Source organism: Urocitellus parryii, chromosome 9 (genome assembly GCF_045843805.1).
Source record: "Urocitellus parryii isolate mUroPar1 chromosome 9, mUroPar1.hap1, whole genome shotgun sequence".
NCBI classification, from domain to species: Eukaryota; Metazoa; Chordata; class Mammalia; order Rodentia; family Sciuridae; genus Urocitellus; species Urocitellus parryii.
In genome coordinates, this window is record NC_135539.1 from 5,299,414 (window position 1) to 5,313,209 (window position 13,796).

Sequence of the window (13,796 nt, forward strand, 5' to 3'; positions counted from 1 at the left end):
CTGGATTCAGTCCCCAGCACCACCAAAAACAAAGTTGGGGACACCTCCAACTTGGTCTTTCTGGGACCTGCACAAGGCCCAGGACCTGCATGGGCAGGACGAACCTGTTAGCCCCTAGACTAGGAACAGCAGCTGGTTTTGCCAAAAACATGCACCGAGCAGTGTCTGTCTGGTGAGGCAGGAATGGCCAGCTGCCTTGGAGCAGTGCAGCCCTCTCCCCTCAAGCAGGCTTTGCCACCAATCCTGTGCACCCCACACCTTCTGCCTCATTCCCAGCAGGAAGGGCCTCTGTACCCACATCCCATGCTCCTCAGCCTCTGAGCCCTTCCAGACCACAGTCCCAGGAGCCCTCAGACTTCATAAGTTGACCAAGTGTGGGGAGTCTCCAAATGTACGTAAGTACCTTGAAGTCCTGATGCACCACGCGGATCTGAAGGATCACTGTAGTCTGGCGCAGTAGTGCCATGACCTGGGATTGGGGCTTTTCCGCTGGGATAACAAGGTGTGGCCCTAGGGGTAGGCGGCAGCCAGAAGGGTTGAGTTACACTCACCTGTTCCTTTGTAATCCTTCCTCTTGCCTCATTTGAGTGGCTTCTTCCTAATGAAAGGATTCAGCAGGTTCTCCTCTCTCTCTTTCCACTTACCGGTCAGAGAAGCCAACACAGGACCCAAAGAAAAAGTTATTTCTCTGCCTCTCAGTGATTATTTCCTGCAGCCCAGTTCACCTGGAGTGACCTTGAGAGTTTAAGTTGTGGGACGACAATGAGGCCCCGCATAAAAGTCCTCTTTTCCATTTTCCACCTCCCCAAGCAGACACTGCTTCTTCATCCAGTTTTCCCCATCCCACTCCCCAGATTGCCAACAGCAGGCAGTAAGGCGATGGAACGCAGCCCTGAGAGGGAGACCCATCCTGCGACCCCTTTCCCCACCCTGCGAACCAAGGCCAACCCGGAGGCGGGCCGGGCGCAGCCCCACCTCCAGGCCGGGAGGTGCACTGGGGGCCCTCGGTCAGGTGCGAGCTCAGATTCGGTGAAGCGCAGGCGGCCCAGGCCCAGGCCCTGCACCCAGTTGGGTGGGTCCTACAGCGACCAGAAACTCCAGTCCGCGAAACCCGGGGAAGTCCAGGGGCCGGTCCAAGCGCATCTCCAAGGGGCGCGGCGCCACAGCCTACGCCCACCGCCTCCTACCAGGACCAAGAAGCGCATGGGAATGCGGCCTAAGAACTGCCTGGCGTTGGCAGCGTACGGCGCGGCGTGGCACGAGCAGATGCAGCCCGGCGCCAGCCTCCTCCTGGCAGATCCCCTGCTCCGGACCAGTGTGCACACTCGGATGTTGACGTCTAGGCGCACGCGCAGGCCCGCCCCCGACGGGACCCACCAATCGAAAGGCAGCCGCGGACGTGGGCCTCCCTGCCACCAATCGCTGCTGTGCCTCCAGCGAGCCCATGCAGCGCTCGGACGTGGACCCCACCTCTCCCCAACACTGGACATTAAGAAGTGTGCAAAGTAGGGGCGGCCGGGCCACGACCCTCGCAAACTACGACTCCCGGGCGCCTCGCGGCGAACCGAGGCAGCCCCCAGGGACGCGCGGAGATCCCGTCACCTCGCCTCGAGGTTGACCCGACCCCTCCCGCGACGGCACCCCGCCTCTCCGGAGCCCAAGGACAGCAGGACCCGGCACGGTGCCTATGCAGCCCTGGGTTCAGCCTCTGGGGCTGCAAATGGCTTAAATTCAGGGAGTGGGGCGTGCTTCCCAGCCTAGCGCCCCAAATATCCTGCAGGCCCGGACTTGCCAGGAGAGGCCCGAAGTCGGGAACAATCGAATCCCCGACCCAGTATCCTGCAGAGGTGGAGCCGTTAGTATTTACCCTGCGTTGTCAGAACGAAGTCCTGGGGCCTCGGAAGCAAGCATCCAGCACCCACCTGCTGCGCCGAACTCAATCAACGGCAGGGCCCAAGTGCCACGCCCCACAGTGGGCGTGGGTTTGTGGAAAAAGAACCCCCACCCGCACTCTCAGGATGAGTACCCCGGGCTGGGGCCATTGCCTGGTGGCACTGGAAAGGTGGCATTGAGCAAAGGGGTGGGGGCACAGTTGGCAGGATCTGATGGAAAACCATCACGTTAGTTTTATGGTGGCATCAGGAAATTGGAGGAAATAAGGACCCTGAAAGGGACTCTCTTCCCTGCTGTGGGCATCACTTGGGTCAGGGATCACACAAGGTTTAAGGGAAGCCGGACTCCAAGTGTGTGATTATGTCTTAAGGGCACAGGGCAGCAAGTGAAGGGTGACTCCTCTGTCCAGAGGCCCCCCCTGCAGGTAGCCACCACACCTGAGCCCAGGTCTGTGGGCACAGGGAGAAGGCTCCCCTACCCCCACTTCTCCCCAACACTGGACATTAATAAGGAGCTGGGTCTGTGGGGAAGTGAGGAGGGGGTCCAGTTTGGCCCACACAGAACTCCCCTGACACCTCTGTCTACTCACAGGGACTGTATAAGACCCAGGTGTAGCTGCAGGGCCACAGGGACAGGCATCCCCAGGAACACCGGAAGCAGCCTCCACCGAATTAGCTAAGGAGCTGTGGGCTGTATGTGGCCAGTTCCCTGAACACCAGACGCCCCCTACTGGAAGGCCACTCCTGGGCAGGGGAGCATGGGCTCAGGAAGGCCTCCAGTTCCAAATCCATATTCTCTGGGCAGCCAAACCTATTGCTCCAATCCATTAAGTCCACCTAACAGCTTCAGGGTATTGCTCCCTTGCTTAAAAAGCTCATCATTCTCAAAACTCAGACTACTCCCAGCCGGGTGCAGTGGTGCACACCTGTGATCCCAGCGACTCAGAAGGCAGAGGCAGGAGGATGGCAAGTTCCAAGCCAGCCTTGGCAATGTAGCAAGACACTCAAAATTTTTAAAAGGGGGCTGGGGTATAGGTCAGTGCTGTACAACACCCCTGGATTCAGTCCCCATACCAAACACAACACACACACACACACAAAAAAAAATAACCATGAAGACCCTTTCTGACTGTTCCTTATTAAAAAAAATTTAAAAACTCCAACCAGCTGGGCACAGTGGTGCACTGTGGAGGCTGAGGCAGGAGGATCACAACTTTGAGGCCAAGTTGGGCAACTCAGCAAGACCCTGTTTCACAAAATTTTTAAAAAGGGCTGGGGGTGTAGATCAGTACTGCAGCACCAGAGCTCAGTCCCTATTACCAAAAAAAAAAAAAAAAAAAATCCAATTATTTCACAGGGTCTTTGGTGTCTGTCCCCATCTCCTGACTCTCCCAGCAGCTGCACCAGGCTCTGTCTGCCAGGCCTTTGCACCTGCTGCGCTGTTGCCTGAAGCACTATTTCAGGCCATCTCTTCATCCTTAAGGGCTCAGTTTAAATGTGTCCTCAGAGAAGCCCTCCCTGACCACCAGGTTAAATTCAGTTCCCCATGTGACTCCATCCTATCACCACTGACTTAACAGTAACCAAACCCTGAAAGCCTATCTGGCAAATGCAACTGCCCCAGGGCCTGGGTCACATCAGTACTGCCCTCCTCTGGCACAAGTAGTGTCCGGTGAACATGTGTGGCATGAATCAGGGATGGGGATGGGCACTAGAGCAACAGCCCACACACCTGGGGCCAGGACTCCTTCCCTGTCAAGTCTGCTCTTGCTCCAGCCAGGGCTAGCAATGACAGGACGGTGCTCGGGAGCGCTGTCACTGCTGCCTTACATGAAGAAACACAGCAGGGCCACAGCCATCAGCAGCTGCCACTCACCACCAGTGTCTTGCCACAGGCCCAGAGTGCTGTGCCCTGAGGAAGGTGTGGACAGGATATTGCTGCATGATTTTATTACTATAAATATACAGTAAAAACGAACAAAAAACTAGCCAATCAGAGTACATCAAATAATAGCACACTGAGGCCAAGATGGGCCAGTGTGCATCCCATCCTTCAAATAACTGGCACCAATATCGACAGCCAGAGACCAGGACGCTGGTGGGTGAGAGGAGGGGTACGTGTACATGCGCTCAGCTGCGTGCATGCGCTCACCTGCGTGTGTGCGCTCACCTGTGTGCACATGTGAACAAACAGCAGGCAGGAGAGAGCAGGGCTGATGGTGCTCTTCTCACAGGCTCACTGGACAGACTGAAACAGCCACTGCTAGGTTGCTCCCCAAGGTGCCCTGCTGGGCAGAGCCCTGGCTTGAGCACCCCTGAGCTTCAGAGCAGGCTCTGTGCCACCCCATGGCCATCCCTCCCTCAGGATCAGGAGCAGGGCGGCTCTCTGGGCAGGGACCACTCCACCTCCCTGGGCCAGGCAGGCAGCAACAGCACCGGCTCCAGGCCCTGCTGGCAGCTCTGCTCTGGGCACCAGCACCAGGCACCCATCTCTGCTGCCAGCTGCCTTGCCAGCACAGCGCCCCGGCTGGGCCTCCATGCCTTCCTTTCCCAGGCAGGCCCCACTACGCAAGTCTCGCAGACGCAGAGGAATATTTAAATGGTAATGGACAGCCAAGGAAGCAGCTCAGGTCCCCACCCCCCGGGAAGGTGAGCGGGCAGTGCATTGGCTGAGCAGGAAGGCCCCCACTTGGAGACATCTGATGGGAGCAAAGCTGGGACCTGTGAGAAGGCACAGGGCATGGTGACCAGGCCACTACCCCACGGCTGGGCCAGCCCTTGCCTTGCCCACGCCGCCACAGGGGAAGGGCTGCACGCTGAGGCAGGCACCCAGTGCCAGAGGGCCCAGAGCAGGGGGGCCACTCACGGCCACAGTGACCACCAGGGGGCAAAGGTGGCATCACATCGAGAACCAGGCTGCTATGGGCCACACGCGAGTGAGCAGACAGGCTCTGCTCCCCCAGAACGTCTGTGAAGCTGGACTTCACGATCCGTCCTCTTCTGCTGGTCTGCTAAGTTTTCAGGGACCCTGACCCTGGCATCTGGGGAACTCCCAGGGCCAGTGCCCAGGTAGAAAGTCACTGTCCTTCATCTTGTGCCATTTACAAACATATCGACCATTAAGGGTTTGAAGAGTGGACAGGTCACTGTGCTCTTTGATCGAGTGTCACCATGGCCCGAGAGCCTGGTGGCCACGAGTCATGCCGACAGCAGAGACTGGAATCACACTGGGGTCCAGGGCAGCCCCTTGGCCAAATCTGAGGGGCTGAGGGTTCCATGCTGTCAGTTTGGCCTAACTCTCAGAGTGGGGTCAGGTCAGTGGCCTCAGGGTCAGGACTGGAGCCACCAAGCGGAGGCCAGGGGGGGCCAGTAGTGCCGAGGCTGCAGGGTGTCTCCATGGACGTGGACCATCCTGTGGGCAAGAGCAGAGGGAGATGTGGTCACAGGCTGGTGCCCCTCATCACCTGCTGCCATCCTTAAGTCACCAAAGGGCAGGGCCTTCAGTTGTCCCCAATGCAGTCTGATGGGAACAACAGATTTACCCCAAGTGGCCACACCAGGGACCTGGGGACCCTTCAGCCCCAGCTAGTGGGTGAGGTCTGGTCCCTCAGAATATCACCCTTTGGTGCCCAGTCTCCTGGTGGTCTCCTGGCCTCGCCCTGGCTGGCTCATCCCAGATCTGGAGTGGCCACTGTCCTGCTGAGGTTTACAATTGAGCTAGGCTGGAACCCAGCCAAGCCCTCAGAACAGGGAGCAGTGAGCAGCCCATGAGCAGCTTCCCCAAGGTGCAGCAAGGCCATGGGGTCTGCGGCCTCCTGCAGAGGCTGCTGCTCACTCCTAGCATGTCACCTCCACTGTGCTGGGACGCACTCTGCCCCTAGACTGGCTACCTCAGGACTCGTGGTCTCCTGCAGGACATGGCTCTGCCACGCAGGCCCAGGCAGGTCACCTGGGTGGCAGCGGCCTGCTTCTGCAGTCTGACCCCAGCTGCAGCACCCAGCTAGCGTCTCCATGGGTGGTGCTGGGATGTGGCTCCGTGGTTAAGCACCCCTGGTTTCAGTCCGTGGCACCAAAAAAATAATACAGAAGCAGGGTGGCGCTGAGAGGTCCTTTCCAACCAGAGTGTGTCGCAACTGCCTGAGGCCCTGGCTGTGGTGACCCTGGAAGACTGAGCCACAGGTGCTGGGCCAGGCAGGGGGCAGATGGGATTCCCTGCTATGTGAGGGGACCCAGGTTCCTTAAAGCAACTCCTCCAAGGTCACAGCTCTGAAGGCAATACGACCATTTATGTCAGAAGCCCAGAAGCTTCAGAGCCTCCCCTGCACCCCGACTCTGGAGCTCTGGTCTGAAGTGGACCCCAGCAGAGTAGAACTGAGCTGAGGGCCTGAGCCTGAGCCTAGGAAAAGGAGAGGGCAGAGCAAGACTCTGCCCCTGCCATGGGCCTTCCCGGTGCCCAGAGCACTCTGCCTGCTCTCTGCCCAGAGACATGCTGTCATCTGGGCAGGTGGCCCAGTCACCCCTGAGGCAGGGGAGGCCCGTGGCTGCCCTGGATTTCTGGTTGGATCCCTGCACCAGCATGACCTTGGATCCTGCGTTCTTGCTTTCTGCTTGCAGCTTACAGGGCAGAGGTTCTGCAAATGGCTCTCCCAGCACCAGGCCTGGGCCTGCTGTGCCCTTGGGAAGGACCATTGATGACCACCTGGTCCCCAACAGGAGGTAGACGGAAAAGGACTGTGTCCACTCACTCCAAAGTGCTCTGACAGGGGCCTCAGGCGAAGGCTCTGCTCCAAAGAACTGAGCTTGCAGGATACCAAGCAGACCTGGGCTTGGCCAGAGTCATGCTGTGGGACTGGTAGGCCCCCACCTCCCTGGGGACAGAGTCAGGACACACCCCCAGCCCTGCCATTACCTGGCAGGTAGATGTCAGCAGGAGGGCCTGGCTGGCTGCAACCGTGGTGCTCAGGACTGCTATCCTGCAGGACGTCCTCGATGGAAGGCACCCGGCTCCCTGCACAGTGGAGAGCAAGGTCAGGACCACCGCACATCCTAGACCTGTGCTCCAGCTGATGCCACCCCACCCCTGCATTCTCCAAAGACTCTAAAGGTGCACACTTCCTTTCTTTTCCCTCCCTCTCTCCCGCTAGCATGGGTGTTTTATTTGTGTTATCAACATTACAGACCCATGTTTCAAAAACAAGGTCAGCTGGTAACAGGTGTTAGCTGTCCCCTGCTCAACCCTGCAGAAAAGCAGGTGCCAGGGCCATGGCCCTGCTGCCCAGAACGGTTACCACAGAGCCTGGCCCTCGTGAGGGAATCTGAGGCACGTGCCACACAACAGCTCTCAGTTCCTCAATTTGGGACCTGCACTCCTGAGGGTGGCCCTTCTCTGATAAAAAAAAAAGGGCTCGTCCCCAGATTGTCTGTCCCTGCACACACTGTATCCCACAGCCGAGGTCACATCCTGTTGGGACTGTGGTTCCTCATTGTCTGCTCAGACCAGCAGTTTGCAAAGCACAGATGCAGGGAGGCAAGGCCTGGGGCTGGGTGAGGCACTGCCCCTGGGGACTTGCAGCCTGGGGCCCAGCTTCTCAGGGCTAGGGGCTGCCAGCAGCTTGCAGGGGGGCCTCCCTGAGGGTGGGTGGCTTCCTGGGAGGCACTTGGGGCAGCACAGGGGTGGCTGCGATCTATTCTGGGATCTTCACCATACTTGGCCACGGCCACAGCCAGCAGCCTCGGGCCTCCCTAGTGCCAGCGTAGCCTCCCTTTCCCCATGTGTTGAGCAGCAAGGCTAGGGAGGAACGTCCAGCTATGGAGGGAGGCTAGGGAGGCCTCAGCACAGGTGCCGCCACGCTGCCTCCCCACAGGGCCCGGCTCACAGGAGGCCCCCAGGAGGCCCTCATGTGCTTAAGGCCTCCACTAGAGGTGAGGAGACACACGCCAGCCCTGCTCTCGTTCTGAAGGAGGAGACGGCTGGCTGGGCGGCTGATGGGAACACCAGTGCTCCCCTCTCGCCCAGAGCCCCGCCACGCGTCGGGGGCTAGCTGGCCAGAAGACCCAGGCTGGAAACGGGGGCTGCTCCTACAGTCTGGGGGGGAGGTGGGAAAACTGAGCAGCAGGGGCTGGTCCGCACCCGTGTGGCAAAGCTCCCAGTGAGACTCGCTCTCTAGGAGGCCGGGGCTGGGCTGCCAAGGGAGGAGGGCTCACCTTGCTTCAGCGAGGACGCATCCACCTCTTCTGCTGTGAAGCTCTAGGAGACAAAGGAAAACTGCCTGGGACTTGGTGGCAGGGCTGGGGCCCACAGCCAGGGCACTGACACCAGGTGGAGGGCAGTGGGAGGGCAGTTGCAGCCACCCAGGAACACAAGACATCATGGGTGCAGGATTCTCATGTGGCCTCTCCTGCCACCCTGGTCAAGTCACCGTGCAGCACCCTGTCCCAGAGGCTGGGATCGCAGCCTGGAGAGCCTCACAGCGTGGCAGTGCCCAGGTGGGTGTGGCTGGAGGAGGCCAGGCAGGGTCTCACCTCGGGGGAGCTCTCCTGCAGCGCCAGCTCCACCCCAGGGGGCGGGAGAGGAGCATCTGAGTCCTCGGAGAGCTTCTCCTCATCCTCCTCGTGGATTGGGGATGACGGGGACCTCAGGGTGCTGGGGAGAGAGGGAAGGGAAGGGAAGGGAAGGGAAGGTGGGGCCCAGAGGGCAGCTGGATCAGGTATGCTGAGCAACAAAGCCACATTGGCTGGCAGATGCCCCACCCTGACACCCACTGGGTAAGGCCAAGAGGTGGGGAGACACTCCTGGGGAAGCACCTCCTAGCAAAGCCCTTGTGGCCGATGCTGACAGGCCACCAGAGACTTTGGGAGGGACACGAGCACAGAGAGGAGAAGAGAAACCGGCAGGGGCAGGAAGTAGCAAGAGGGCGTGGGCCTGCTTCTCCACTGAGAGCACCAAGCCCATCAGCGGGGCCAGGAGATGGGCTGGCGGCCACTCCCTGCCAGTGTCCCCGGGAGCCCACTGATCCTGGCACCCAAGGAACACAGCTGCTGGAGGCCCTCTGTGCCCTGTGACTGTGAGGCTGTCACAGCCTGGGAAGGGACATGACCACTGGCTCAACAGTGATGTGCGCCAGCTACATCCCAAGCTCTAGCTGCCATCACTCATCACTGTGCTGGGACATGCCCATGGGACTGGCTGCCGAAGGGGACAGCAGCCCCGTGGCTGAGGACAGGAGGGCCCGGGAACCTCTGGCCTCGGCCTTGGCAAGGCTCCGCGGCTCTGCTCTCTGCCATGATGAGCTGCTGGTGAGTCTGACCTGCTGCTGGCTCTGTGCCCTGGCAGTCACTAACCAGACGTCAGAAAACCCTGAGAAGCCACACATCAGCCTCACGTCCTCACGTGCTGCCCTGCACTCACAGGCACACGCCCTCTCGAGAGGAAGGCAGGGTCTGGCCTCACCTGTCTGGAGACTTGCTCCTGGGCTTGCCCTGGTGGCTGCTCTCCATGACTCGCTCGATCCCAGCAAGAGGACAGCTGGCCTGGGAGAGGCCGTCTGAGACCCCCGAGTAGGTGATTTCTTCATAAAGTGGGGCTGAAGGGATGGCCGGGGACACAGCACGAAGGCCATTGAGTGCCTCGAGCAGGGAGATGGGCTCGTAGCCAGATGGGATGCTGTCCGAGCTCTGCAGGGACAAGCACAGGTGAAGAGAGGCCAGCCAGGCCCCCTGCCCACAGCCACAAAGCCCCTGACACTGGGCTTCTCCCAGGGACATGCTGCTCCCACACCTTCTTTGCTGACCATCTACTGGCTGCTCCACCTTTAGGGACTTGAGGTCCCCCCTCCCTCACAGCCTTAAAGCCCAGGGCTCCCTCGACCATCGGCTATAGCTAGCGCACACCCTGGAGATGCAAATGCCCACATTAGTGGCCAGGATGAAGGGCGGAGGGCACCCACGAGGGTTCCCACCCGGTCCTCGGCTAGCCCCTACCTGGCTTCCTGTTCCCGCCTCGAGGGGGAGAATGAGGGGTTAGTGACAGGAAGACTGGTGGGTGGGGAGAGCAGGGTGGGTCATGCCAAAGGCAGAGGGCCACTGCACATACTTGTGCCCCAGCCCGGGAAGTCTGCTCCAGGAGCTCCCACCTGGCTGGCAGCTGGGGCACGAGGGAGGAGCCACTGTTGCCCCCTGTTGGAAGCGGGCAGAACCCACAAGGCGGAGGGAGGAGGAAGCCACCCAGGGACCCAGGAACAGCAGTTAGGCCACCAGGCTGCTCAGAACAGGGCAGTGCTGCCCTGCCTCAGGGGACCAGGCCAAGGGGCAAAGAGCCTCGGGCTCCGGCCTGCAGAGAGCAAGGCCCTGAGAGGAAGGGCCACAGGTGGGTGCCAGGCCTGCGTGGCGTCTTGGACCTCTGTCCCTCCCTGCTCCCACCTGCCTTCAACTTAAAGGTGAAGGATGCCCTGAGCCCCTCCCTCCTTGAAAAGTGAAAAAGTCTCTCTGGGTTGCTTCTCTCCGCCTCTCTAAGCCACCCCCTGGGTGCACGGGGCTTTGACTGGGTCTGCCCAGGTACATGAAGGCTCTGGGTAGAGGCCTGGTCCAGCTGCCACCCACTACCCATCCCCCTGCCTGTCCCCTAGGGTGCAAGGAAAATGCCAGAAAACCAGAGTCCTAGGCCCAAAAAGCCAAACCCAAGGGGTAGAGAGCAAGGGAACGCAAGACCCAGAAGCACGCGCAGAGAAAACTGTCTGCAAACTCAGCAGCAGCGACAGTCCACCTCCAACGTCCATTCCACTGCCAGCAAGAAAAAAAAAAGGGAAACGGGCCTGGGGCCCAGGCGGGGCAAAGCTGGCAGAGGGGCACTGCCTGGCCGGCCGTCACCAGGGCAGACGAGACTGGCTTTTTGCCAACAGACCTTGAGCTTTGCTTGTTCCACAAAACTCCCTTCCTGGGCAGGGACTCCGGGACTGGGGAGAGCGGATGGACAGACTGCGTTAATAAACATTAGCCTGGGGTGGACAGATGTCCCACGCTGCTGGTTTAGAGCGAAGTGCGGGTGGAAAGGTCGCGAGGACCAAGCACACTTACTGTTTCCCTTTTAGGGTTCTTGCTGGCCAGGGAGGCAGGGTGCGACTTTGATTTTTTAAAGGGACACTGTCAAGATAAAAATCATATGTTTTACAACCACCACCCCTGAATGGCACTGGGCTGGCGGGCAGGCCTCTGGTTTGCTGTCCTCCAGGCGCCAGGCACCCTGCGCTTCACAGGACTCTCGGGACCACATGCAATGCAAGTCCTGGCTGAGGTCTCTGGACAGGCTGCCGGCCGCCTGGCCAGAGCCCAGGAGCCATACAGCTGGCCCTCTCAGAGCAGCAAGGGGTGGGGCCTGTCCCTGCCCCAACACCAACCCACCCTAGATCACCCAGAGCAGCAGGGGTTGGTCAAGGGCTCTCCGCCCATGAAAGACAGGAGACGCTGTAGCCTTGCACTGTGGGAAGCGTCTTGGCTCATGAAACATAAGAGAGAACAGGAAGGGACCCGTCTGAGCCTAGGCCACCAGGGTAGAACTGGGGAGGGCAAAACCAAACACCAAGCCACCGCCACTGGGTGTCCATCAGCCCTCTGACACACAGAGACCCCTCTTTCAAGGGGTAGAAGCACCAGCCTGTCCCAACCAAACAGCCAGTGGTTGATGCAAGGTACCGGGGTCCCCCAAAGCCCATGCTGAACAAGTTGGAGGCAGAACTGCCAGGCGAGCCCACGGCACAGCCACATCTCTGCTGCAGCTGCCAAAACACTTCCGATTTTAAAAGAGAAGCCCAAAACCTGGGGTTCAAGGGGAGTTTCCAAGCTTCCAAATATTGGCCCAATTTTCAGGAATGTGAACAAACACACCTGGCCTCCTGCTAGGGACGGCAGGGTCTGGCCATAGCCCGGTGCAGATCCAGGAGGCTGACGAGGACCCTCCCACGCAGAGGCTGCACCTGTGGGTGTGCGGGCCCACTGGGTTTATTCCAATAGGGGGGCCTTCAAGGCCACTGGACATGGCAGCCTCAGCGGGGAGCCAGGAAAGGAGCTCAAACCAGTAGGGAGCCCGGGCAGGCTCTGCCTGGCAGCCCTCTCTCCTGGGCTCTCTCCCAGCCCTCCCTGCCTCTGCGTCCTTCCCACCTGCTAGAGTCGCTCTGCACCGGCTTCGCTCTCCTGGCCCTGCCCTTTCCTCATGTCCCTGTCTCCTCCTCAGGCCTGAAGTGACAGGACCTGCCCTGCCTGCCTGAAGCAAGCCCCACCTGTATGGCTCAGTGCAGGGGACCTGGTGGCCACTTGCTAAGGCCCCTCAGAGCGATGCTACGCTGCCCTGTGGAGTCTTCTGAGGAAACAGCACAGCTCGCTCACAGAGAAGCAGACAGAGCGCCAACTCGTCCACTGGGGGTGAACCCAGACGAGGGCACAGCTGCCTCGCGTACACGGCCGCCCTGGCCCCCATCCACACTCAGCCTCCTGCGGGGCCACATGGACCTCGGACGGGAGGGTGCGAGAGGCACTTACCGAGTGCTCATCGTGGTCCATGCTCTGGGCCAGGACAGGACTGAAGGAGATGGGGGACAGGGCCCCTGGCTTCTTACGCACAGCCCGGATCTGCAGGAGGGCCCGGAACGCTGTGCAGAGGGAGGGACTCAGGTAAGCAGGCAGCACCCCAGCAGCATGGGGAGCCCACCCAGCCAGAGACACTGGGCACCCCACTGGGATACCCTACAGGAGTCTCAGAACTGGGCAGAGCAGGCCCTTAGCGGCCCCAGGCAGGGAGGAAATACAAGGTCAAGATGGCACCGGCCCAGGGTGAGGGCCAGCAGAGCTGGGCAGCAGGGGACAAGACCCGCTCAGTGCTCCAGATCACACAGCCAGGATGAGAGCAGCCCCCTTCAGGCTGCAGGAAGGTTTACCAGGTCCCAAGGGGAGTCCAGGGGCATAGTCTGGCCACCCAGAGCAGGGAGACCAAACCAAGCTTATCCCTCTCCCCATAAAATGGCCCAGAGGCCATGGCATACTCTTCCAGGAAAGGGCAGATGAAGGGTGCAGGCCACGTGACCAGGACAGACAGGTGGCCAAGCAGAAGCAAATGAGGCGGGACAAGAGGCTCCTCCTCAGCCTCCTCAGAGATGTGTCCTGGCAACAAGGTCACAGACGAGGTGCACCCATCAATCCTTCTCCTCTCCCTATGTCCTGTCCAGCCCACGATGGACACAGGCCTCGTGCAGGGAGGAGACCTCTTTTGCACTGACTCCTGATTCTGACCCCATGGCGTCCAGGCCTCCTACCTCACATCCTCACCCAAGGCTCAGTAGCCCAGGGGAGGAAGGACTCAGGCTGTGAGCTGTAATGGGCTTCACAGAGCTCCATGTGAGGCAGGACTGGCCCCTTGAACCAGGACCCTGCCCAGCTCACCCAGCGCAGGCCACCACCCACCTGGCTCACTCCCTCCTTCCTGACCCCCATAAAGTCTAGCTAGGGGCACCAGCACTCAGCTCCAGCTGGAGTCCCACCAGCCATTGGGACTGTCTCCTCTGTCAGGCGGAGCCCTGTGGGAGCCCTTGGAAAGCCTGAGCTGCTGGGTGTCCTGGGAAGCCAGACTCTCAGAGGACACAGGGAGGGAGAAGCATAGGTGTGCTGACAGGGCTACTCCAGGCGGAGGGGACACCCCTCAGGGGAGCTCCAGTCACTAGGCCACTCATAAGGCAGACTTGGCCCCCAACATGCCTGCTTCCAAGCCAGGAAGGACTTACAGTCAGGCTGAGCTGGCCTCTCAGGCTGCCCAGTCTTAATCAGGCTGGGCAGAGCTGTGAGGAGCCCACCCACAGGCTCCTGGTCTGCAGTGCCCCCTGGGCTCTGGACCGGCCCCCCAGACCATGCAGCGGTGTCCCC

At 60.2% G+C, this 13,796-nt stretch overlaps 1 protein-coding gene across 3 annotated transcripts in view; it reads right to left on the minus strand.

Annotated features, from left to right (window-relative positions):
- Positions 1-3,825: 3,825 nt before the first annotated feature.
- The window catches only part of Mgrn1 (mahogunin ring finger 1), a 45,491-nt gene continuing 35,520 nt past the window's right edge, over positions 3,826-13,796 (minus strand). For 2 of the 3 annotated variants that reach the window (XM_026385503.2, XM_026385501.2), the window contains exons 11-17: positions 12,423-12,532; positions 10,965-11,030; positions 9,343-9,566; positions 8,415-8,535; positions 8,097-8,139; positions 6,802-6,900; positions 3,826-5,304 (exon numbers count right to left, since the gene is read on the minus strand). In XM_026385503.2, the coding sequence (XP_026241288.2) occupies positions 5,192-5,304; positions 6,802-6,900; positions 8,097-8,139; positions 8,415-8,535; positions 9,343-9,566; positions 10,965-11,030; positions 12,423-12,532 (776 nt within the window). In that variant the 3' untranslated portion in view covers positions 3,826-5,191. The remainder of the gene's footprint in view (positions 5,305-6,801; positions 6,901-8,096; positions 8,140-8,414; positions 8,536-9,342; positions 9,567-10,964; positions 11,031-12,422; positions 12,533-13,796) is intronic. The other variant, XM_026385502.2, reaches the window with a different exon arrangement.